This window comes from Pelecanus crispus, chromosome 5 (genome assembly GCF_030463565.1).
Source record: "Pelecanus crispus isolate bPelCri1 chromosome 5, bPelCri1.pri, whole genome shotgun sequence".
NCBI classification, from domain to species: Eukaryota; Metazoa; Chordata; class Aves; order Pelecaniformes; family Pelecanidae; genus Pelecanus; species Pelecanus crispus.
In genome coordinates this window covers 56,455,101-56,481,273 of record NC_134647.1, presented here as the reverse complement: position 1 = coordinate 56,481,273, position 26,173 = coordinate 56,455,101, and the positions used below count along the sequence as shown (strand labels likewise).

Below are 26,173 nucleotides of genomic sequence, written 5' to 3'. Positions count from 1 at the left end.
AGAGGCACGCAGTTCCCCCGCAGCCCTGGGCAGGGGCAGCCGGCTGCTCTGGGGGGTGGCATTTGCTGCCGGGAAGCTGGGGAGGGGACCCGGCCGCCATGGCTGAGCTTGGCACAGCCTGGCAAGTTGGAAAGGGCTGCTGGGGGCCGGGCGCTCGCGGGCTGCTGTGGCACCACATCCTCAGCCAGCACCCGTGGGCTCCGGTGGTGGAGACCACCTCTCATCCTGTGCATTTCTGGTCTCTGTGTCTCTAGCACTGAAGGCAATAAAATGGTTCTTTTATTTATTATTATTTTGTTTAATACTCTTTTACTTAAGCAAATGACTAGAAGGCCGGGGCAGTCTCTGCTGTCTCTTGGGCTGCAGCGTGGCTCCGCTTGGCCCAGTGTTGGCACTGCCCAAGGCACGTGTGCACCCAGACACCACCACCCCGCCCTGCTCCTGGGGAGGGGGCACTGTGCACCAGCCCCCCCCATGAGCTACTCACACAGGGCCACGGGAAAAGGAGGCTGTGAGGGAGTCTCACCACGGCCCCTGGTGACCCAAGGGCAACTGCAGGCATGAGAGAGCCAAGCTCTTCTCAGGGCTGGACATGGCCACACCATCCTGCCCTGGGGCCATGACCAAGCAGCCAACAGCCAGCCCCGAGGTCCCCTCCAGCCATGCCTTTGGGGTGTAAACTGGCACTCCCCAAACCAACCAAAACCCACCCAAAAAAACTCCTGTGCATTTCCATACACCCAAAGAAAGCCCCAAACAGCTGCAAAGGTACTTGATCTTTTATTATTAACAGCAGGTAAATACAAGATGCTGCTGGGCGAGAAGGGCAAGGGCTGTGCCTCTGCAAGGGGCTCCCGATGGCCAACAGCTGGGACCAGGGCGAGCGCGGCCATGAGGGGGCACCCAGGACTGAGACCCTGCAGGAGACAGAGCGGCAGGGGGACAGGGAGCGAGGGCTCCCCCCGCCCCGAGGGCTCCCCCCACCCCGAGGGCTCCCCACCCAGGCGGCCCTGCACCCGGCAGAACAGAGCCTTCACCCGGCAAATACCAAAGGTGACTATTTCAGGTTACAAAATGAACAAACAAAAGCCATCTACACGTATTTACAGTGTCCCCCTCCCGCCACCAGCTCGCTCCAGACGTGAGTCAGGGCTCAGGGTGTGCCCAGACCCCCAGAGCAAGTTGCAAAGGTCAGAGCCCCAGGCAGAGGGGACAGTCCTTGGCATAAGTGCCAGCACCAGGGGCTGCCAGAGCTGCGCTCGCAACCCCGTTGTACAGCAGGATCTCCGAAGGGCCTGCTGGCCATCGGCTGGGAAGATGGTCCTGAGAGACGGGACATTCCCACGGGACACACAGCCCCTCCACCAGGACAGGCGGACATCAGCGTCCCACTGGGACCTGGTGCCTGCACGGGAAAGGCCAGCTTTGCACCAGGTTCTGGGTCTCTTGCTGATCATCTTTAGCTAAAAACCTCATCAGGAGGACCGCATCTGGGCCACCTCCTTCTCCGCAGGCAGGAGAGCCGGGTCTGCCCTTCCAAAAAAGGACCTCCTCCTCGTGGGAAGGAAAAGCAGAAGCAAGGTTACAGCAAAGACAAAGGGGGTGGTTCTGGCCTGGGGATCGATCTACAATCCACCATAAAAAAAAAACAGCTTGAAACAAAACCCATCATTTACTCTTACTTTTGTACAAAATAACAATAATAACAATAAAAATAATAATAAAAGGTGCTGGTGGCCCCTGGCTTGCAGTGCCCCACTGTGGTGGGGGGTCTCAGTAGGCAAAGATGACATGGTAGGTAACTTGGTGCCCATTGTCCCAGGCGTAGAGCAGGCGGTCCTTGGGGTTATAGTCTATCTGCGTGGTGTAGGCGTACTCATTCTCAAAGAGCAGCCGGGGGATGATCTGCGTGTTGGTGTGCGTGTCAAAGGCGTAGGAGATGTTGGCGTTCCTCTTGTTGTAGCTGTCAACCGCGTACAGGACCCCGCAGATGACAAAGCAGTTCCCGTAGAAGTTCTTCCGCAGCCCTGTCCGCCACGTGGTCTCCTTCTGGGTGCTGAGGTCGGCCGCGTTCAGCTTGCTCAGCACGATCACCTCTTGGTTGAAGCCTTCGTAGCTGATGGCTGGGTAGATGACCCACAGGCCGTTCTCATCCACGGCAAAGTCCACATCCGAGTGGCCCCGCCACCGCCACGGGGTGGACTCCTCGTAGGCCACGTCGTGCAGCATGGCCCACGCGGCCACATACCGCTGCTTCAGGTCGTATTTGATGATGTTGCGCGTGAAGGCCCGGTTGTAGTAGAAGGAGCCATTGTAGACAACGTGCCCTGTCCCGATCCAGCTGTACGGGAGCTTGTAGGAATTGCTCCAGCGCCCTGTGGGGCAGAGACACCTTGCTGGCAAGACTCTACCTTTTACTTTAGGGTTGGCGGCCCTGCTGCAGCAGCCCCCAGCACCCTCTGCCCCCCACCCTGCCTGCACTCCCTCCCGGCCACCAGCCACAGCCTGGAGTGGCGACAAGAAAGTCCAGAGCCACCACAGGCAGACCGACCTGCCCCGTGCTCTGAACCCCACACGCCAGGTACCAGTGCCCAAGAGGGAAGGGTCCCCGGGCAGAGCATCCCCCCATGGTGCAGCATCCCAGGGAACGGGGACGCTACTTGGACCAGCCGGCCACCGCTCAGCGCAGCACTGAGGATGGCGCAAGCCCACCTTGCTTGAAGTTGTCGAGGTTCCTGAACTCCACCAGTGTGTTCCCGTAGTAGTAGTTGGTGACGTAGATCCGCTCCTCCCGGGCCAGGGGGTCCTTCATCCAGGCCCCCTCGTTGCGCCCGTAGGTGTTCTGGGTGGTGGGCCCCGAGATGGTGGACAGCGTGTCCTTGCAGCGCCCTGCATGGGCGGAGAGAGGCTCGCGAGGCCTGAGGCAGGGCGGCCACGCTCTCCCCACTCCTGCTGGGGGGTCTGCGTGCATCGCCTGCCCTCCAGCTCCCTGCCCACCCAGCAGGTACGCCTGCTGCCTCGGCCTGGGCTCAGCCTCACAAGGCCCAGCAGCGCCAGCCGGATCCTGCAAAGAGCTCCCCATGGCCTCGGCCATGTCCCTGCCCTGACTGAGACCTGTCCCAGGTCCATCTCCGGGGAGGTCTCTTCCTGCCCTGCCCACCCCAGCCCTGCAAACTGGAAGGTGACTACAGTAGGTTCCAGAGTTAACAAGCAAGTAAAATCTGGTGCCCCAGTAAAGCGCTTGTCCAGCCATCATCTCCATGACACCTCCCACCCGTGACCAAATCCAGCTGTGCTGTGCTTAGCAGGACATGCCACGGGCACGGGCTAGCCCCCATGCGCACAGCTGGATCGGTGCAGGACCTGCAGGCACTCACCGATGATGTTCCTGATGTCCTCCTCCTCCAGGGCCTGCTTTGGTGTGGCGGGGATGGTGGGGCTGACCGGCGTTGCGGGGGTGCTCGCCTGTCCCCAGGCTCCTGGGCTGCTCTCTGGGGCAGGGCTCGTTCCCACGTCACTCGAGGTCCTGGCGGTGGTGGCCACGGCAAGGCTGGGGACAGGGCTGGTGGCTGCGGGCAGGCTCTCCGCGGTTGTGGCCATCACTGTGCTGGCCAAGGCTGCCGGTAGCTGTGGGGTCCCCTCCTCTGCCAGCCCCACCGAGGCAGTCGTGGTCTCTGGGGTGGGGGTCAGCCAGCTCACAGCAGTGGGGTCCGGCGTGGGCCCCGCGGACATGGCAGGGGACAGGGGCACCGTGGCCGTGGCGGCAGTTTCGGCAGCCGGCGGGGTGGTGGGGTCACTGCCAGGGGTGGGTGGCCATCCCACCGGGGAGGGCTTCCTCACACCCGCACCCGTCCGGCTGCTGGGCCTCAAGAGCTGGTCCTCGATCAGGAGGTCCACCGTGTTGTCCCCGCTGAACAGCTCGTCCGCTGCCAAACACAGGCATGGGCGTCAGCCCCACAGCAAGCGGGAGCAGGTGCCCTACAGCCCCTCTCTGCCTGCCCCACCGCGCTGGCTCCTCCGTCCACTTCTCCAGGCTTTCTTGTACTAAATCCACGTGATTTTCCTCTTAATTTCCAACCAGAGAAAGGACTGCAGGATTGGCAGGGGCTGATGCTGCCCGTGTTAGGAGGTCAGTGAGACCCCGTCACATCCATGTCCACCACCTCAGGCCGAGTGGAGCAGGAGGTGATGGACTGCAATTCAATCCTGCCAGGTCCCAGAGATGGGGAAAGATGGAGACAGCCACAGCACCCAGCCACATCCCACCCACCTAACCCGGGCTGCCAAAGCAGGTGCCTCAGCCAGGGCACAGGACACCGGTGCCCTTTGCTCCTCCTCATCTCAGGGATCTCGCAAATCCACGCGCGGCTGTGCTGGCCGACATCGCTGCTGAGCTGGCTTTGCGCAGAAAGGGCGCTTGCCTTGTTTGCCCTTGCTGCCAGCCCCTGAGGGCTCGGCCCCCTGCTCTCACCATGGCTGGAGCCATGAGCAGCAGCTTGCTGAGCTGCAGGGCAGCCAGCCACAGCTCTGAGCCACCTCCTGCCACCCCGACCCCTGCACAAACCTCCCCGGACGTCACCAGGCAGGCAGATCTGCAGGACTAACATATGTAATAAACTGGCATTTACTTTCTGGAAAGGTGCTGATGCTGGGCGTTTTAAACCAAAGCAGTGACCTATTTCCTTAGCTACCAGGGATTTTCCATGGAATAACAACACTGCGCTGCTCCCTCACGTAGGGCTCAAAGGCTGCACAGCGGTGAGGTACCAATTGTCCCACCTCCTCCTGCCTCCAAGCCCTCCTCTCCATGGTGGCCCATATGTTCCCAAGGGACAAGGCAGGACTCAGGGACAGGTGCTGGCTTTGCTACGGGACACAGCCAGCCATCCCACTGGACGCGCTTGCAAACCCAACTCACGTTGCTCCTCGATGTCATTCTCCGACTCGGTGGACTGGGCTTTGTAGTAGGTGACCCCTCGGACGATGGTGGGCTTGGAAGGAGGCCGGCTCCTTACGTGCAGCTTCCTCTGCAAGAGCTGCTTGGGCTTTTCATCCTCTGGAGAGAGGTGCAGCTCTGGGAGGGACTCGACGGAGTTGATCTGCTGGGAGATGGTTTCATCTTTCAGGAATCTTTCTTCATATTTTCCCTGGAAGAAATGCAGGAGGTTTTTACAGGATGGGCCAGAATGGCCGCGTTTTGGGGGACGGGGCAGGTCAGGCTGGCCAGCCGAGCGCTGGGTAGGACGCTCCGTCCTCCCTCCTTTCTCAGGGTCAACCTCGGTCCCTTCTGCTGTGAGAAACCCCCAGGAGATGGCAGGGGTGGCAGACCGGCGTTGCTTCTGCCTGACCTTGGTGCCACCCTGCAAACCTGGCACTCAGTGCTCAGTAAGGCGTGGGCTATGGGATGCAGGACGCGCGGGCAGAGCGGGGGGACGCCAGGGCAGCGTTAGCAGGGTACACCCCTCACTACAGCCGCTCGCATGTCGACGCGCTGGACACCTCCTTGCATGCCAGGAGCCGGTACCGGTGGCTGATCCCGAGCGAGCGCGCAGCGCGCACCAAGCTTTGGCAGAGCAGAGAGGCTGAGGGCACCTTCCCAGCGGGACTGGGAACCCCCCAGGGCAGGGACTGGGAACCCGGCGCTCAGGCAGCCACCAGCTGCCGCAGCTCATGCCTGAAGGATTTCATCTCGTTAAAGGAAATCGGAAAGACAGCCCAAGGTTGAAGCGGTGCCCGTTTGGCTGAGAAGACGGGCCCAGGGTTCTTTCGCAGCCCTGCTGCAATTAACAGCAAGAAAAGGGGAACACTGGGAAATGAGGTCACCCGGGGTAATAAAAGCCCGTGCTTCGCTCTCCCACCTGGCCGGGGCTGGCTCCCCTCCAGCGGGCAGCGGAGCCCCTGCTCAGGTTACGGCTTGGGGAGCAGGGGGAGAGGGGCTGGGAACGCCGCTGGACACCCTCTGCCAAGGGGCACGGCCCCCCCCCGAGCGGAGCGCGCTGGCACATGGTGCTCGGTGCCATTTTCTCACCCGCCGACCCCCAGCGCGTGCACGGGAGCCCACCCTTCTCCCCGCTGGGGCTCGGGGAGCCCACTCCTATGTAGGACCCGCAACGCCTGCTCTCAGCTGCCAGGGTGGGGTGGGGGGCAACGTGCAGGCTGTCCTCACCCCCAAGAGCTGAGCAGTCCTGCTTGGAGCTGGAAACGATGCAGCGACTGTTCCCCCCTCCCCAGACGCCTCCTTTGCCCCTGCAGAGGGGACCCTGGGGTGAAGGCAGGATGCTCCAGGAGCCACCCAGTACGGACCAGAGCAGCGTGAGGCCACCCTAGATTGCACCACCAAAGCAGCAAGGGGGTCAGGACACCCTGGGCGGGCCTTTTCCCAAAGCAACCCTTTCCCCCCTCTCTGGGGCTGCACAGAAACCGCTGCTCCAGGCAGAGGATGTCCCCATGCTGGGCAGACCCCGCAGGGACCCCCACAGTCTGGGGCCGGGCACCGGCGCCAGTGGGATGCCCAAATCTCTGCCCAGAGCCCACCAGGCACAGGGGCTGGCTGGGGAGGGGTAATTCCCTGGGAGGAATGGTGACAGCCTGTCCCTCTACTTAGCCCCGCAAGCCCTGATAATCAAAGGCTCCGAGTTTCCCAGCGCTTCCCAGCCGGCCCCGCAATGACATCACTCTTTCCAAGCAGCACGGCCGCCTCTGACCTCGAAACCCAACAACCCCACGGAAGGGGGGAGGCCCAGAGAGCAGCCTGCTCCTGTTCCCTCCTACGGCCCGGCGGCAGCTGGGCTGCGCCGAGAGAAGCAGGCTGGAGCCGGAGGCACGGAAACGGGGTCAGACGAGCTGAGAAGAAAGTAACCCCGGGCCAGTGGCCCGCTGGGGGCCACATCCAGGAGACACCCTCTGGGCCAGCTTGCGCGGCGGCAGCGGCCTCGAGCTGTGCGACCCGCTGGGGTGGTCGTACCTCTGCGTGCGTGTAGGCAGCCTCGGCGTCCCGCTGCAGCGAGCTCTCGATGTCGGCAATGCTGTTGGTGATGAGGCTGGAGCAGTTCTCCCGGTCCCTGCGGTGGGGATCCTGCGGACCCTCCGCCACGTTGGCTCCTGCCCGGTGGCCTTCCTGCGTGAAGTTCCTGGACATGCCCTAGAAAAGCAAGAGAGGAGGCTTTACCTTACGTAAAGACAAGGGATGCTCCACGGCCCCCAAACCACAGCCTAAGAGCCAGTGAGCTCTGTGCTCCCATCCTAGGCTCACAGCTGGGCTTCTCCACGGAGCTGGGCACCTCAGCTGCTAAGAAAGTGCCCCTGACCCCGGTGGGATGTAGAAACCCCATCCCTGGTGTGCACATCCCAGATCCGCTCTTTGCCACAGGGCCTCACGGAGTGGGAGAGTGGCCTTGAGGTTCTTCAACACCCATCTTCAGCCACGCTCACCGGCTCATAGAAAGAAGCCAAAACATCTAAAGTCCCAGCCTCATGCCCTTTGCCTATGGCAGCACAAGTTTATCTCCCATTTATTAATCCCACTTCCCTAGCAGGGTCCCACCCTGCCTGCCTGACCCCCGAGGCAAGTCCTTGAGGTCAGTAACCCACTTGTCTGGTTTCTGTTCTCCCGGTCCTGCCCCGCAGTGCCCGCACTCAGGGACTGCTCCTCCCCACCACCCTCTGCTCCCACAGAAAAGAGGAAGAATCTGGGGAGAGGAAGAGAGCCAGTGACCCTCAGAGAGCTATCCTGGGACCAGGAGGATGCTGGGGCTGGCTGCAGCTCATTGGGCAGCCCAGGACAGGCAAACCCCTTTGCCCTTCTCAGTCCCCCAACCGTAGGCACACCTTGTCACCAAGGGGTTGTTGCAGTCCCTGCTCATCACTCCCTGGTCTTTTACATCTTAAACAGCAACTGCTTTGAATAGGTGGCACATCAATCAGAGCATTTTCACATAGATACTGGGGGTGGTTCCCCCTGATCCTTCATTTTCAATCTGTCCTGCCATTAATTTCTCCTAAAACCCACTGTGACCTCAAAATCACCAGCTGATGCAACAGCTGCAAGCTAAAGACAAAGCAGAGGAGCTGCCTTGCTAGAGAAGGCACTAGCTCTGCGGACCAAGTATTTGGGGGTTTATTCCCCTGACCGACACCAGTTGTGTAAAATACCATGTTATACTGGAAACATCTTGCAATACCTTCTCATCTCTGCAAAAATATCATCCTGAGCTCAGTTAAACCGCAGCCCCCTCCATGGATATCTGAACTCCCAGTCTTTACCCAGGAATTGTGAGTCACAGCTTTATCATGCAATTTTAAGGCTGAGTCCAATAACGCAGGGACTTTTCAGCGAGTATTTTGCTGTAGTAAGAAAAGGAACAGGGGATGTCATGATGCTCTCCTAGGAGCAGCGCAGAAGCAGCTTTGACACCCTCCTCCTTTTGGGAGGACGGCTGATTCCGACAGTCTTGTGCCCTTATCACTTATTCTGTGTAATGTTTGGCTTATGACCTGTTTAGGGATAAAATTTGCCTCCCCTTGAGTGGGGAGGCACCACCAAAGCCTGGCCTGCAATGCTGCTTGAGGCTGCTCAGCTGCTTTGCCGGAAAGCAGCTGCCAAAAGCACACCCGCCTGGGAGGCCGACGCTTTGAAGCCATGCCAGGCTCTTGTTCAGCATCTCAGCTGTCCATTGTATCAGATCCCGTGGCCGATGCAGGGTGCAATCCTCCTCCTCTCAACAGGAATTTATGTGCTAAGCCAGCAGCAGGAAGCGTTTCACACCTGCTGCCTGCACTGCCTGTACCAGCTCTGCCCTATCCCATCCAACCCAGACCTCTCCTGTCCTTCTCCATCCTGCAGGCAGCTTCAGCTGCTTGTTACATGATCCTGCAGCCCTGCTTCTGGGAAATTAAAGACCCAAATCTGTGAATTCCCCCCTCCTACACCTTCACTGCTCCATCTCTGACCAAACTACTTCAGCCAGATCAAGCCTTCTGCCCGTCTGCTTCACTGTGACGGGCTGCGAGCAGAGCAGCCACGCTGCAAGGTCACCGTGACGTGCCCAGCGAAGTGCCACCTCCACCGCTCACGCTGAACCCCTTGTGCAGGGTCCAGCTGGTAGACAGAGCCACTCTGGTACTGAAGAGCGCAGTGGTACCCACACGTGAAGTAATCACTTGCGTCATTTGTCAACACCCAAACTCCTAATGCTTACCTTACCCTCCGACTCGACCATTGGCAAGGTTTTTGAGGAACCTGCACTCCCCGCTCACTGACCTGACGGGCTGTGCCACTCTGGTCTGACCCATTTAAAGGTGACAATGTCTAATGGCATCATTTTCAGTCAACTAGTTTCAGAGTGAGACAAATTCACAAGACCGCCGATCCAAAAAGGATAGCAAAAAAGGGTTGTCCCCTCCATCATCCCTAATCCAGCCTACTGTGGATGTTAAATAGCAGTAGACCATTGACCTGTCCTGATGGGGCCCTTCGTGTTCACCACAGCATCCCCCGCTCTTGGTGAGCCCAGCTCACCATGCCGTGGGACAGGACTTGCCCCACCACCAGTCCCATGGCTACCAGTGCCATGGTGGCAAAGCTCCCCAATGGGGACGGGTGGCACAGGGCTGGTGGCACAGCTCCCATTTCCCTCACTCCTCTCCCCTAATTAGCAAAGACTCGGCAGCAAACCCAAGTAAGAACTGGAGAATATGCTAAACCACAGGAAAAGGGTGGGATTGCAACCAAAACCCTTGGTTCTTTGTTATTTTTAGACCTCAAAACCCCTTTTCCCCGCTTTTAGGTCAATCACTGTGCTTGGAAACCCAGAGCCCCCCAGGCAAGCGCACTCCTCTCGGCTGTCTCCTTCCTGACCCCAGGATGGAGCACACCGTGCCTTCCCGAAACACTTTGCAAGTGGAATTTTGGCTTTATAAATCATCGCCTCTTGGCTCCTGGCTGCAGACAAACGGGACTGCTCCGCTCCGACAAGAATGTGGAATTACTGTCCCAGATACGGACCACGGGAGAAAACTCCAGTATTTAATCTGGCAACCTGTTGCTACATAGCTGAGCGCAGCTCAACAAACTGCAAACCCTATGTTGTACTAGCCAAAGAAATATTAAACTGTATGGAAGTGAAAATGATTTCACTGGAAGTCTGCTCTAAAAAAAAAAAAAGCCACCCAAAAACGGAAGGCGCTTTATCTATCTTTTTAGCAGTGCTGAGGGTTCAGCTCTTTTTAAACACAGGCCAAGATGTAACTTGGTCCTTAAGGAATTTGACCTCCTTGGCTACCAGCTGTCCCAGCGAGTGTGTCCCGGCACCAGCCCTGAACTGCTCACCCCCACATCAAGCAGCACAAAAGCACCTAGTTGAGAACAACTACTGCGCCAGCACAGACATAAAATTGAGAAAAGGAAAAACTTAACAGCTGGCCCTTTCGACTCTGAGCAGATGCTGGTCCTGGTGAGGCCACAGCTGGGATCCCGCACCCAGTTTGGGCCACGAGGGATGGGGGGAACTGGAGAGGGTCAGGGGAGGCTGATGGGGTGGTGGTCCCCCGGGCACTGCCTGCGAGGAGCAGTGGAGGTCTAGTTTGGAGAGTTTGGAGGTCTAGTCTGGAGGACTAGTCTGGTGTAGTTTGGACAATCTAGTTTGTTCTATTTTAGTTTCAGCCAAATAGTTAATTAACATTTCTTCCAAAAGGAACGAGGCTCTGAATGCACCAAAGGTACCAAGTACTTGATTTGAGGCAAGCCCCACTGAAGGCAACAACCTCGAAGGAGAGCAGGACGCATCTTACCTTCTCGAGCTTTTCCACCCGACCCACCAGCTTGGTTGTGACCGAGTGCAGCTTCAGAAGGTCCAAGCCATAAAATGCACTTTCCAGCATCTCAACGATGGAGGACAGCTGCAAGGCAAAGGGAGCACACCGTCAGTCAGAGGCACTTGCTATAAAGTACCCTGCGTGGTTTCTGCAGCCAAAAAGGGAAATGCACACATCTGAGCCCAAGAAGTTTATTAAAACACAAGTTTTTCCTTACACAGCCCTGCCACATTGCTGCTGCAGGCAGGAGCATGGCATGCAGAGCTTCAGGGGTTGAGGAGCATGTTTTGGGTGCTGGGGATTAGTAAGCAGAGCAAGGAGGAGCACTGCCCTCCTTGCCAGCTCTAGGCAGGCTCTCTCACAAGCCCAAAGGCTTAGCTACCCCACCAGTGACACCACTGGCAACAAAAGAGGCAATAAGCAAACGGCAGCTCAAATAAAAAGTCGAGTTTGACATCAGACTCTGAGTTCATGCCATCCCATGTTTTTTTTCCTGGAACAAGAAGAAACTTGTTAAAAAATTTTAAAATGTTCACAAATGGAAGAGTGAAGCAACTGAAAGTTAGTGCCAGCCTGCTAACAGTTTGCTTCCCTGGAGAGCAACTTTATTAGAGGGATGCTGCCTTCTCCTTCAATCACCCATTTCAGAGATGCCCTGTGCTTAATTCACCTCCTTCCTGTAGCAGGAAGGGTTGTGTCCCCACGTCCTGCCCAGCACCAGCCCCTGCTCAGCAAACCTGGGGATCCGGACAGCAATACCCTCTTTCTGCATTTCATACGGTTCCTGGCGCTCACTCTGCAGAGGACAGTGCAGGCAGGGGCTGGTGGGAGAGCTCCCAGGCCATCCCCTGCCTCCGCTCCTGCACGCACCCGCTCCCTCCAGTCCCACGTGTCTCCATGTGTCCCCACATATACAGTGTGGTACTGCAGACCTTACAGCCCTGATGGTTGAGAAGTATTTTTGATGTGTGGGAATTACTACAAGGCGGTGACATTTTCTCCTAGCAGCTACAAACCGGTCAACAGAGCTCCATAAACAAGAGAGAAGTACAGGCAGCACTGCTGGCAGCACGCTGAGTTTCCACCCCAGCCTCTGTAGTCTCCCTGTGGAGCTGACAGCAAAGGAAAGATTTTTTGGGGCCAGATAAAATGGCAGTATTAAGAGACAAGGACTGTTTTATGGCTACGCATCCACTTTCCACTGAGAACTGGACGGAGACGACCGATACAATGCACGCAACCTGCCAGACAGCCACCGGAGACATGTGCTTTCCCTGCAGGCTGGATAATTTCCATCAATGCACAAAGGTTGCAGACTTTATTAACCACCTTCCAAATCTTCCTGAACACAGACTCTGCATCTGAGACCCCCAAAACACACACCGCACCTACCAGCGGAGGAGCAGTAAGGTGCAGTTTCACAAAAACAGATCTTAGAGTCACCTACCCCTACCAACACCAAGTTGACCCTCCCTGAAACACCATACTGATGCACAAGTCAACTCACTGTTTCCTTCCCTTCACCCACTGCAGACTTTGGCTCTCACTGTCTGATGGCCCATGCATTCCCATGGGACCTTATTAAAGGCATAGATGGGACTGAAACCTTCAGCTGGGACGCCCAGCACAGCCATTCGGCACTGTGTTGGGGTGCCCCAGGGATACTCCTGCTCCCTGGGCTTATCTACTCGCTTCCTCGCCATTCTCTTGGGGATGCATCCTCCAGCCCACCCGTCGTAAGGGAGGGCTCTCATTTTGGGCCACTTCCCACAGCTATCCCAGCAAACAGAGTACCCAGGATTTTTGAGTCAGAGCAGAAGAAAGCCTGTTAAAACACAACAGACACAGAGCACAACTATGCACGTCCTGCTGCTGGACCAGGCAAGAACGATGCTCATCAGACCAGCAAGGAGAATAAAACTCCTGAGGCTGTTAGGAGCAATGCGATGGCCTGGCTTGTCCCTCCTGGCCCTCCCCACCGAAGACCATGGGAGCTGCTCCTCGTGAGTCACATAAGAACCGGAGCTGCGTCCTCTCCTGTCTCCTGGCTTCTCCTATGAGAAGTTACTGTTCCCAGCGCGCCCGACCCCAGGAGGGACTCCGTGCTCGGTGAGAGAGCAAGCCTGTTTTCACAAGCTCCTGGGGTTTGACTTTTGCCGGAAAGAAAAACCCCACGTGTGTATATTTGGATAAACCTTGTGAAATCGTTTGGCCGCAGATCCTTGCGAAATGAGCGGGGGAGCCTGGGCCAGTTCCTAGAGGACAAGCTTTCACACCACAGCTGGCTGTGAGCAGCTCCCGGTGGGAAGAGGCAGCCGGAGCCAAGGGCGCAGCTAGCCACGCTGCTCTGCTCCTCCTGGAGGCTGACCGGCTCCAGAGAGGACAGGGAGAGAGGTGTGAGCTGCTGCTGGAGGAGCTCTGCCTGCCCCCAGGGAGGGACCTGAGGGGTCGCTCTGTCACCCCGGAGGGTGTCCCCTCCCCTAACCACAGCTCCTCATCTAAGGCCAAGTGGGACATCCTGGCTTCTCCTGCAGACAAGGGACCACCAAGCAACTCCAGACTGGGACTCTTCCTTCCATGAAATGATGGATTGTCTGCCTGTGCCTGTTTATCCTCCCTAGCTGCAGGGGAGCTTGGACAAGAAGCTGCTAACTGTCTGCAGTCGGACAAGATGAAACACATCCTTGAGCTCCGAATTAATTAGAACAAACCCATCGTGATGGCCCTGGCGGGAGGCTGCCCCGCAGCACCTTGCACGATGCCTGCCTTCCCACCTGAGCTGGGACTAGCAGTGCTGCCACGGGGTACGCCCTATCACCACCCACACGAGTGCCACCAGCACACGACCTTCTAATCTGGGGACTCCCCAGGGCTGGACCAAGCCAGTGACCCTTTGGGGAGGATTTCTGCTGCCCTACTCAAGTAACAAACTGGAGAACTCGGTAGGGTCTGATGCTAGTTGCTATACCAGCAAAAGTAAGCATCCAAGAAAAGTCAGGAGTACTTAGAACAAACGCCGTCGCATTTGGAAAAGAAGTATGTATTCCTAAAGAAATAAAATGCTAAATAGTATAGAAGCATCAACATATAAAACAACAAAAACCCGTCCTGCCATCAGCCAGCTGTGTAACACACCCTCACGCTGACGCATCAGTGGCTTTTGGCCCACAGAAGCCAAAACAGCTTTTTGCGTGGGTCCTCAGGAGCCTGTCTCTGCGATGGGAACGAGACCTGATGGGAACAAGACCTGGCAGCTGCTGAGTGGAGCAGAACTGTCCCCACGGGGACACTTAGTGCTGGACAAAGGGCAGGGAGCAGCCCAGTCCCTCCTGGGCTTCCAGCGCAGGCAGCCACGGCAGACCCCAGGCAGCATGGGATAAACTGGGCAGCGTGCTGCTGCGTGAATCATCCACTGCAGCTGCTTGAATCAATCCCTCAAGCTGAGCTTGATTTTTACATAAAACATGCAGATATAAAAATAACTGCAGGATTTTTTTTAGAAAAAATTTTAGGAAAAAAGTTTTATAGAAAAAGCTCAGCAAGAAAAGGCTTCAGAAGATCTTCCCCCTCCCAAAAGAGCCCCGAACGCAAGCTGCTCTCCTACCTTCAGGTCACTGCTCTCCGCCTCCCGCAGCTTCTTCAGCCTGAAGTCCCCCTCGCAAGGATTGAGCGCCGAGGGGGGGGCCACGCACGCACACTTGCAGCTGGGTCCTGACGTGATGGTTTCCACCGTGTAAAAATCCTCCGCTCGGAAAGCGCCTTCGTTAATCCTTTGGCAGGCGCCGCGGCCCAGGGGCCTGACCAGGCATTTGCACCGACAGTCAGAGCCTTCGGACACCGCCTTCACCTTGTCGTAGTCACCTAAGAGCTGAGCACAGGTCATCACTGGCAGTTAGCAAACTGCTTGTCCTCTGCTTGCCCAGCAAGGGACAAGGACACCCTGGACCTCGAGGTCCAGACAAGGACACTATGGACACCCTGAACCTCGAGGAAAACGGGCGGCTCTTCCAAAATCTGCTGACCAAGAAGTTTTCTAGAAAGCGCAGAGCTTTCTGATCCCTACCTACAAGGGGAATAAAAACTGGCTTCTTCCAACAGGGTGGTTTTTATTCCACTTTGCATAAGATGGACCTAGCCACTTTGAATTTTAAATACAAGAATTTTAAATATGAACTCCATCCTGCTGTCTTTTAATGCTCCATGTCCAGTAGACCCAGTAAGTCACCTGCTACCCTGAGCAAGATTCCTTTACACGGGCAAACAGGGTAAGGGCGCGCTGGAGGGGCAACTGAAAGCCACCCTATAAGCAGTGTAACCTGGTGGTGAAGCAGTATTTCTGATTAGCCCCATACAATGCCAGGAATTTCCTTTTCGGAGATTTGCAGACAGCGCTTCTGAAAGCCCAAGCGCAAAAATAACTTTGACGGTATGTTTCCAATAGTCTCCACGTTAGCCATTTCCGAGGGCAGATAATAGCACACAGTCTGATCGGCCAAATCTAACAGAAACCTCCACCGCATCCCACTGGCAGGGAAGGAGTCTGGATCCCTCCCCTCCGCACACAAAGAGGCTCCACCAATTCCCCTCCCAAGGAGCTCCCTGTTTTCCGAGCCCCCCCGGGGGAATGATAGGATGGGGGCTGAGAACTGCTCCCCATTGGGCTTTGGCGGGTTCGCTGTACCCCGGGCGACAAAACTCCCTGCAGCTGCACTCACCCAGCCCCGGCGGTGAGCGCTGGCCGAGCGCACCGCATCAGCCGGCCCCGCCGAGCTCCGCACATCCAGCACCACAGCAGCGTCCAGCACCACCCAGGCTGCACCCAGGCTGCGCCCAGCATCCCCCCGGCGCTGCCCAGCACCACCCAGGCTGCGCCCAGCATCCCCCCGGCGCTGCCCAGCACCACCCAGGCTGCGCCCAGCATCCCCCCGGCGCTGCCCAGCACCACCCAGGCTGCGCCCAGCATCCCCCCGGCGCTGCCCAGCACCACCCAGGCTGCGCCCAGCATCCCCCCGGCGCTGCCCAGCACCACCCAGGCTGCGCCCAGCATCCCCGCGGCTGCGCCCAGCACCACCCAGGCTGCGCCCAGCACCACCCAGGCTGCGCCCAGCCATCCCCCCGGCTGCACCCAGCCATCCCCCCGGCTGCGCCCAGCATCCCCCCGGCTGCACCCAGCCATCCCCCCGGCTGCGCCCAGCATCCCCCCGGCTGCGCCCAGCCATCCCCCCGACGCTACCCAGCCCCACGCCGCGGGTGCCCAGCCCCACGCCGCGGGTACCTGGGAGAGGATGTTCTCCTGGTTGTCCGCCTCGTCCTGCAGCGGCTCGGCGGAGGGCCCGGCCGTGCCGGCGGGGGGGGACCCTGCCCGGCAGCCGGCGCCCAGCGCGGCCAGGCAGAGCAGCAGCGGCAGCGGCCGAGCCATGGGCGGGTGGCGGAGGGGGCCGGGGCCGGGGCCGGCGCGGAGCCGCCGCTGCTCGCTCAGGTGCGGCGCGGCGGGCGCGGGCGGGGCCGGGCTCCCGCCCCGGTCCTCCCTCCCTCCCCCCGGTCCTCCCCCCGGCCCTCCCTCCGCCGCCGGACGGGCCCCCGGGCGGGGCCGAGCGGGCGGGGGGGCGGGACCGGGGCCGCCCCGGGCGGCGCTTCCCACCTGCGGCGGGGGCTCCCCGCAGCCCACCCCCAGCGCGGCGGGGCGTGGGCACGGTGCTCAAGCTGCCTCCGAGGGATAGGGCGAGCCCTGTCCCGGGGGGAAAGGCTGGGGCCGGGAGGGAGCGGGAGGCCGCGGGGACTTGGGCGTCGTCCGCCCGAAGCGAGCTGCGGTGAGCTCCCACGCGTGGGCCTTCTCCGGTGGGCTGCAGCCCGTCTTCCCAAAATACCCACGCTGCCTGCCTGCACTGAGCAAACCTGCGCATCCCACCCCTGAGGTTTGCCAGGGAGCCGGTGGGGGATGGAAAGCCATCCTTAACAGCCCGCCTGGCTCCTTTTCCATCCCTGGTAACAGCCTGGGTCTCATCCTCCGCGCTTCGGGTCAGGGGGAAGCCGTCCTGATGGCACAGCACGCCTGCGGCTCTCCAGTAACGCTGCATGGGCTGGGGTCACGCAAGCAGTTCACGTTTCAAAGACAGGCTCCTAGCCATGAGTGCAGATCTCCATGTGCTTACTGAAATTTAGGCTGACGCCGTTGGGAAGCAGCCGCGCTCTGGCAGTCCTGTATCCTTCTGCGCCTCCTGCCAAACGGAAACGTCCTGGACATGCTGTTCCCGGGGAAAGCACAGGCACAGCATCCTCCGCTGTGTAGGTGTCTGCACGGCCATGACGATGTCTGGGCCTCGCTGACACATGAGGAAACCTGAGATGCCCTTATAAATGTACCGACGGCAATCAAATGTGTGCCAACACTGTGTCCCAGCCATGGCACAGGCTCGCATTTGCCTCAAAACGTGCCCACGGGTCAGAGGGAGAAGCCACGTGCACAGCGGGTGGCACAAGAGGCCACACGAAGCTCTCGCTGAAGCAAGGCTGTGCACCAGTGAAGCACCCCCAGTCCTTCACGCACACGTGTCCCTTTTGGGGACACCCCAGACCTGGTGCCTGCAGCCCTGGGACCGGGCACCTCTCTAGGGGGTCTTCAGCTCTCCCATCCCATTGCCCTGTCCCAGAGACAGTCTGCAGGGATGGAGCTGGCAGACACAAAGAAAACATCTTGTGTGAGAGAGGAAGCGGCTGTGGCATGGGGGACAGCAGAAGCTGCTGACTCTGTGGCCGGGACCGCAGGCTTTGTGTGGCATGGCGCTGTGCCTCCCTCTCCTCCAGCCTCCGGGGGCAGTGAAGCCTGTGGACAAGGGGGCAGGGATGCACGAGTCCCTGCGGCAAGGCTGAGTGGAACAGGGCAGGAGGGGAAGCAGCCAGGGAGGGTGGGAGGGCAGGGACAGCCAACCTTTGGGCAACTGGAAAGCAGTAGGAGGGGAAAGGCATTTCTAAAAGCCTCCCCCCCGCCGCCAGCCTCTCTCAAGCATAAAACGTCCCTTGGGCACCAGCTCCTTCACTTCTGTTTCCGTTGCTCCGTGCTCGCAACAGCTGAGCTTCCCTGGGGGCAGCTACTCCATCTGTCAGCACAGACTGCCCTGAGGCTGTGAGACTGGGGCTTCTGGAGCCCCCAGCTCACGTCCAGCGGGACCTCCAGCTGGCTCAGAGCACCGGACCCCCAGGCAGTCGTGTCACCGTCTGGCCTAGCAGCTGAGAGCAGCCCCGAGAGGTCCTACAGCAAACAGCCCCTAACACTTTTTAAGCCTTTTCCTAACAGTCACTGTCAAAGGCTGGAAAAAGAAGGAAAACAAATTGACCACAGTATTTCAAGACGGAAAGGAAGGATTTCACATATTACTGACATCCTTTGTCAATTTCTATTTTTATAAAGGGAATAAAGCCTTTTTCGTGGTATTTAGCTTGGGTTAAAGACAAGTTTAAGCTTGTCCTTTGGGGGCAAAAGGAGACAGCAACAGGCACTTTGGGTTCACTGCGGTTATCTCTGAAGTCTCAACATTCCCCCTTCAAGACAAAAAACAAGACAAACTCATAGACAGAGGAGGACAGCGGAGCAAGCAAGCGTGGCTCTGGCTTTTCTGTCTTGCTGAAGAAGGCTGGCCCAAACCTTGGCCCGAGCAGGATGCCCCAGTGTCCCCAATGCCTGACTGTGCGACTGGTCTCTTGCAAAGCCAGGGCTGCCCAAGGAAGCAGGTAGATGGCACTCTTCAAGTGCCACAGGTGAAAACATCACCCGGTCTGGGAAAAAGGGAATCTAACAGCCCCAGGACAGGCAACAGAGCATCTCTGTGCTTGGAGCTGTGGGTGCAAAAAGCCTGTGTATCCCCCAGCCTCCCTGGAAAGCATGCCCGTGTGCCCCTTTCAACCTCCCTGTGCTGACCCGGGCCCCCGCGAGGTCTGGGCAGCGCCTTGTCGGGGGCACCAGCACACTGTGACGTTACGGGTCAGGTCAGACCACGGCTATGATGGTGGGAGGCTGAAGATCTCGGCTGGCCCCGATGCTAGGTCTAGGGAGTCACTCATTCTGATTTCAGGGGATGCCGAGCTTGGCAGCACGGAGGGAGGCAGCGCACGCACCGTGCCCTTTGGGGACAACAGCCGCCACCTCGGCTCGGGGGCGGCCGGGCGGGCTCAGGGTCAGGGGGACCCCCTTCCCCCTGACCCCACGGTGCTGGCTCTGGCTCTGTCGCCGGCTCTGTCGCCGGTTCTGTCGCCGGCTCCGTCGCTGCCGGGCCGTGCCCGCCGCCGGCCGCAGCCCCGCTCGGCGGGGGCGCAGCACCACCGCGTGGCACCGCAGCCCCGCGCACCGCCCGGCTGCTTGGGGCTCTCGCTCGTGAAAAGTCTTTGCAATTAAAATGCTTCATACTGGGGGCAGAGGAGCAGTGCTGGCCTGCCCGAGACATTTCCCGAGCCGTCTCCAGGCTGAACAGTCCCAGCGCGCTCAGCCTTGAGCTGCAGGAGAGCTGCTCCAGCCCCTTCAGAACCCCAGCAGCCCTCCGCCGGACTCCCTCCGGTATGTCCATGCCTCTCTTGTACTGGGCAGCCCAGAACTGGACACAGCACCCCAGGTGTGGCCTCACCAGTGCTGAGCAGAGGCCTCGCCTTCCTCCACCCGCTGGCAGCACTCCTCCCAATGCACCCCAGGACGCCAGTCGCCGCCTTTGCTGACTCATGTTCAACTTGGTGTCCACCAGCACCCTCAGGGCATTTTCTGCCAAGCTGTTTTCCAGTTGGGTGGCCCCCAGCATATACTGGTGCATTGGGCCGTTCCTCCCCCCCTCCACCACCCCTGTGCAGGACTTTGCACTTCCCTGTGTTGAACTGCATGAGGTCCCTGCCAGCCGGTTTCTCCAGCCTGTCCCTGGATGGCAACACGGCCCCCCGGCATGCCAGCCACTCCTCCCAGTCTTGTATCTGCGGCAGGGGTGGACAGGACACACACCTGCACAGGACACACCTCAGCTAACTTAGGGCCAAAAGCTGAGAGATACCTAGTATCCCTGGTGGGACTGGTCATCTTCCTTGTTGTCTGGCCCGAAGGTTAGCAAGGTGAGCAAGAGGCTGTGGTTGATCCTTGCACACTCCTGGTATGTGCTGTAGCTCTTCCCAGCACCTCCCTGTGGCCTCAGCTCCTGTGGCTTTTGGTCCTGTGGGCTTGGGTGCCAGTACCACATCCTGTTGAGAGACCCAGGTTGCAGGTCTCCTTGTTAGCATTCCCATGCTGGATTTTGCAAGGAACTATAAGCTAGTCCAGCTGTGCCTTCCAGAGGTCACATATAGAAAGAGGTTGGTGAGGTATGCCATCATGTCCCTGGGCTCTACAGCTCAGTCCCTGCTGCCAACAGCAGCCAGAGGCTCATGAAGGCAATGCTGCTGTAGCTGCCAGGGGCCATCAGAGAGATAGCTGAGCATCTGAAGTGAGAGGTGGACTCAACAGATGCCACTCATCTGGGGACAGCACATGATTGGGTGGCAGGAGGCCATGCAGCCTGGCGAGGGGCTGCAGCAAGCAGTAACAGTCCCTCGTGCATCAGCTCCACCATGCAGCTTTGCTGCAGCTGCCCAGGGTGACGGAAGCTTCCTTAAGGGTATCCACTGAAGGAGAAAACCCTTCTCATGGAGCAATGTGACTAAACAGGAAAGCTCATGAAGTGACCCTGATTTGCATAGCAATTTGAGAGATATTCCTACTGACCTCAGCAGTGACACTTGTGGTTATGCCTGTGAGTCAAATGAGACTTGGACGAACACGCACATGCCCCAGAAACCATGTCTTTCTGAGGCTGTCCAACCCGTGTCACCTGCAGGAGGCACGACTGCATCAAGCCTGACCTGTCAGCATCCCTCCTTCAGCAAGCCCTGGGCAGACAGAGGAGGTCTGTCCGAGCCAGAATAGGAGACATATTTTAAAATATGTCTTAAAAATGGTAATAATAATAACAAAACTTTAAAAGAGTGGTTTTTTAAAACCTGGAGCACGCCAGGAGACTTGAGCTGTGTCAGATGGGCTAGCTGGCTGGGATGAGCCCCAGGCTTCCTAGACAGGTCTGTTCGACCTGGTAAGAGCTTATGAGAGCAGCTTAAAGCTGGGTTTAGGAGAACTTGCACCAAGCTGAGCTGCGTAAGCACTGAGTACAAAGCTCAGGACAGATGACTGTAGCATGAGAAAAGTGGGGTTTCATACAAGTTCTGCCTTATAATCATATTATGCTGAAATTCATGGCTTCCTATTCCCATTCACCAAGCAGTGCCAGACCCTGGGGCCTGGCAGTTTCCCATCAGTGTCAGACTTTTTGGGCCTGCCTGGGGTTTCCTGCACACCGCGGGTGCCTGTCCTGTGCTGTCGCTGGTACCTGCAGGGTGCAGGCAGCACAGCTCCCATGGCAGCCTCGGAGACCCTGAAGCCCTGCTCTTCATCCATGGGAACTCCTGCCCCATGGTTACCCCTTGCATGGCACTGCTGGGAAAACGGGTCTGGCTAGGAGCCCAGCTTTGAGCAAAACAAAAGATGACAAAAAAAAGTCAGAGGGTAATGGCGGGGAGTGTCCATCCCTCTGACACCCAGCTCATACCCACTGCCTTCTTCCACAGTGCAGGGATGCAGCTGTACATATCCTGCCTCCCTGAGATGCCAGCTGTTTGTACCCATCCCCACTGCACACTGTAATTAAACCTGACCAAGCCCCAGTGATCAAGGCAAGGTTCCACCTTGCTACGTTTCAAAATATAAATCCCCTTGAGCACGCACATCACAGCAGCACATGCCCCCTCCGCTGTGTGTGTGGCTGTGCAAGACCATCCCTGGATTTTGAGGCCACTTAGCCAACACCAATGCCCCACCGCATCGGCACGCTTCCAGCACACCCACACACTGCCCTGGCTGCTCCATAGGTACCTGGACATGCAGGGATATGTGAGCTGCCCCTCGGCTTCTGTGCCATCCGGAGCTGATCAGCATGTCCCACCCCTGGTGGGGGCTGTGATGGGAAGGGATGTGCAGGGGATTCACTGCAGCAGCGGCATTCCCAGGCACTGCACATGTGTGCTCACACCACCCTTCGCACAGAGGCTGCACGAGCACCTGTCTGCACCCATGCGCGTGGCACGAGCTCCCACTAAAACCCAGCATGGTCACAAAAAGCAGCACCTCTAGAGATGAACATGCAGCCGAAATCAGAAAATGAGTGGTCTGTAGACAAAAGCTGTGATTTAACAAGCTGGGTCAGAAGGACAGAAATATCTCCATGCAGCCCTGACTGCAGCACCTTGGGTTCACACCTTCCCACCAGTCCCGGATCCCCTGCCTGGCTCCCCTGCTCCGGGATGACCCAGCTGTACTCAGAGCAGCCCTGCAAAGACAGGGGCTGGGCACAAGCAGGGCCCGCAGGGAAGCAGGGGCTCGGAGCAGGCCACGGTGCTGCTCACACCTGCGTGAAGCAAGGAGGTTAAACCTTCTGTTTCGATCTCCCAGACAGAAAACCCCACTACTGTGGAAACCTCCAACTTGGACAAAAGTGAGACTCTGAGGACTGTTTGGCTTCAAACCTTTTGGCTCTGGGGAAGCCAGCCTGGCTCTCCGGCATAACTCCCAGCTGCTCTGGCACCTGTCTTGGGATGTCCCTCTCGCTAATACACTGCTCTGCTCTCTCCTGAGCTGAACTGTGGACCTGAGAGGTCAGGGGACCTGGGCTGTGCAGAAAAACGCGGGCAGAGCTTTGCACACCTCGGCCAGCTCCCGCTGAAGCTGCTGGTGGTCACATTTGGCAATGCTGGCAAAGCAAGCATGGGTAAGGTCCAGAATGGACTGCCTGTCCTGCTCCAAGCAGCACTTTTGCGGTGTCTAGGACATGGTGGTTGGACCCACAGCTCACATACCGGTGCTCTGCTAAACACTGCAAGGGCCGAACTTTGTCCTGCAGCAATCGTGTCACTGCTGAGCACCTCAGAGAGGAGACGTGGACACAGTCAAGAGGAAAAGGTGGGGAGAAAATGGAGACTGGCAAGGGCTGATAAAGGCATGACCTCTCCCTGGCAGAGGTGTGGGCACAAGTAGTGTTGGCAGGTCATGTTGCAACTAATCACGGAGCTCAGCTCGTCAGGCAGTGAGCAGCCGAGCATCAGCCCCATCTGCAGCATTCAGGGAAGGTGATTGAACAGGCAGGGTGGTTGTGCCAGGGCAGGTCTCTCCAGGACCCAGCTACCACATGCCAGCAGCATCTGCCAGTGAGGTGCCCTGGGCAGAACATCTGGAGAGGGAACCAGCCCCAATACCACCAAACCTGTCCCAACACAGTCCCTCTTTGCCCTGTGGTAACAACAGCAGCTCACTCCACTGCGATCGGTGCCCACAACTCACTGAGGATCCTGCAGACTCACAAGGGACCCAAGGGATGTTTGGGAAGACATACCCATCCCACCAGCTTCTAATCCCACCATCATGATTGTGTGTTCACCCTTCTGTCTTGTATCCTCACCAACACTACTGCTGTACACCCCAACAGCATTGTCCCTGAGTTTGGGAAGAGAGAAGAGCAGAGGATGGACCCAGCCCCAGCTCCCATCCTCCATGGCTGGTGTTGTGGTTTAACCCCAGCCAGCAATTAAGCACCATGGAGCCGCTCGCTTACTCCCCCTGCCCCGGTGGGATGGGGGAGAGAATCAGAAGACTAAGAGTGAGAAACACTCCTGGGTTGAGATAAGAACAGTTTAATAATTGAAATAAAGTAAAATAGTAATAGTAACAATAACAATATAATAGTAACAATAACAATATAATAGTAATAGTAATAATACTATACAAAGCGGGTGATGCACAATGTAATTGCTCACCACCCACCGACCGATACCCAGACAGTTCCCGAGCAGCGATCGCTGCCCCCCAGCCAACCCCCCCCCCCCCCAGTTTATATACTGAGCATGACGTCACATGGTATGGAATAGCCCTTTGGTCAGTTTGGATCAACTATCCTGGCTGTGCCCCCGCTCCCAGTTTCTTGTGCACCTGGCAGAGCATGGGAAGCTGAAAAGTCCCTGACTAGCATAAGCAGTACTTAGCAACAACTAAAACACGAGTGTGTTATCAGCATTATTCTCATCCTAAATCCAAAACACAGCACTATGCCAGCTACTAGGAAGAAAATTAACTCTATCCCAGCCGAAACCAGGACAGCTGGAGAACGACTATGTACACTGAGGAGTGATCTCCTGCAGGAGATATGCCACCCTCATGGCCCCTTCTCATTAAACACCATGCCCGGAACCCTGGCAAGAGCCACCAAACTTGCTGAGGGCTTTGTTGATGAAGGAAATGCCAAAAGCCATTGCCACGTGGGTGGGAGGAAGCCGCTGGTGCCCGCGGAACTGAGGCAGCTCTCTGGCATCCGGTGAGAGCTGCTTGCTGGGCCGGCACATTGCCTAGTTGTTCACCAGCGCAAGGGCTCAATTTTGGCAAAGCAAAAGTTCAGTCCTGGTATCCGCTGTGGGAGACAAACTGGGTGCTGCTCATGTGACTGGCCGGGTCCCCCCACAGCCAGGGGGACCTCTGTTGACTTCTGGTCCCACTGCAAATGTTGGAGGAGGTCCCCAAAAGGCCCACAATGTGACAGGGCAGCTGCCAATACACCCACCTCATGCAGAAAAGGGAGCTCCATTGCAGATGTCCCCATTGCCAAGCACCCTGGGGTCTCTGCTACCCTAGCACATCTTGCTCCTCAGAGAGAGCTCACCCTACAGGAGGTGTTTGGGCATGAGGATGGACCTCTTACTTTAGGTGCAAACTGCGAGGCCAGCACATAAGACCCCTGGATCCAAAAGCCTCATGACTCAGGGCATGAAAGCAGAGCAGGAGAGCCCAAGGATGTGACCAGCACCATGGAGCCCTGTAGCAGTAGGGAACAGAGAGGTGGATTATTAGTGCTGGTGCTAGTCCTGCTCCAAGAGGAACATTCCTGACAAGAGACCGGCAGAAGCCCTTGTCATCAACGCTCCTGTGAGTCTACAATAAAACATCTGGAGGCATGACCCACTGCCTGTACAGAGAGAAATGCCCAAACTGCCCACTGCCCCCACCAATCCTACATCTCTGACCTTAGGTCTGTTGCTCCCTTCCAGCCTAAACATGAGGCAATGTGCATGCTATCACCTCCTCTCCCTAGCTTCACTGGCCTCAATCTCTGCCGCTGCCTGGAAGCTAGCCCAGAGATGGAGCCATCCTCACAGCTGGCCGCCAACCCTTTCTGTTCCCCAACACCTCTGCTATCACATGGACCCAAATGGATCCCTGGCATGTTCTGCCCGCTCCCATCCACGCAGCCCAGACCCAGGTGACAACACATCCCTCTCCAGACAAGAATGCCTATCATGGCAAACTCTGGGCACAGCAGGAAGAGCTTGAGTCAACCCAAGAGTTGCCCAAGGCCAAGGAAGCCATGACCTGCTGAAAGGTATCCAGGGAATTCAAGGCAGGGATGTGATGCAGCTCTCCTGACCCCCGAGCTGTGGCAGCTGCTGTCAGGCAGAGCATGGGTAGGTAGCGTGAGGATCTGCTCCACTCATGAGTGGTGTTACCGCATTTTAAGGCCATTAATAAACACTGGTGCCTGGAAGCCATGCAGCACGTGTCCCCAGGCTCTGCAGGGCTGGCAGGCGCAGAGCAGCATCCCTGCAGCCTCCACGTGCTGTTGCTTGGAAATGACTTACCCAAACCGTCTCAGCAGGTCTGGCTTTTGCTGGCTTACCATGGATGAGCCAACATCTATTCAGATGACAAGGACAATGAGATATTGCTGCACCTGCCTTGCACTTCCCAGAGAGCTGCAGGCCACAGTGACTCATGGACCTACTTCGGAGGTGAATCTCAGGAGTATTTGAGTTGCGGGTGAGCGTGCCTACGTCTCCAGAGCTGAACATGGTGCTCAAAAACATGGCTGTCTTCTCAGCCCTGTCCCACACACCCACTCGTACAGACGGGCTAGATTCCCCACCCCTGAAGTCACTGCTGTCCCTTGAGGGTGGGACTGTGTTCAGCCTGCAGTGCTCAGCTGGGGGCGGCACTACGCGCCGTCTCAGTGCTGTGATACCAAAGTAGGGTTATGGGGGCTCTCTCCCTGCAGCCAGCCCTGGAGGGGGCCCTGAAGGCCCTGCCACCTCTTCTCGGCCAGACTGCCACGTGCCTCCCACTGTCACTGCCCCGGAGGAGCGGGCGCAGGTTCTTCCAGGGGACACAACTCCCACTGGCAGATGTACACTGAACCAAACTGAACCAACCAAAGCTTCTGCTGAGACAGACAGAAACAAAGACTGGAGCCGTGCCTCCCTGATGCACCCT

At 57.8% G+C, this 26,173-nt stretch overlaps 1 protein-coding gene across 1 annotated transcript; it reads right to left on the bottom strand.

Moving 5' to 3' along the window:
• Positions 1–1,773: 1,773 nt before the first annotated feature.
• On the bottom strand, positions 1,774–16,231 carry OLFML2B (olfactomedin like 2B). The gene is made up of 8 exons (XM_075711162.1): positions 16,088–16,231; positions 14,417–14,680; positions 10,789–10,896; positions 6,965–7,141; positions 4,919–5,147; positions 3,378–3,926; positions 2,713–2,889; positions 1,774–2,375 (listed from the first exon to the last, which is right to left on the bottom strand). The coding sequence occupies exons 1-8, from the start codon at positions 16,229–16,231 to the stop codon at positions 1,774–1,776; spliced, it is 2,250 nt and encodes a 749-aa protein (XP_075567277.1).
• Between the last annotated feature and the right edge of the window lie 9,942 nt (positions 16,232–26,173).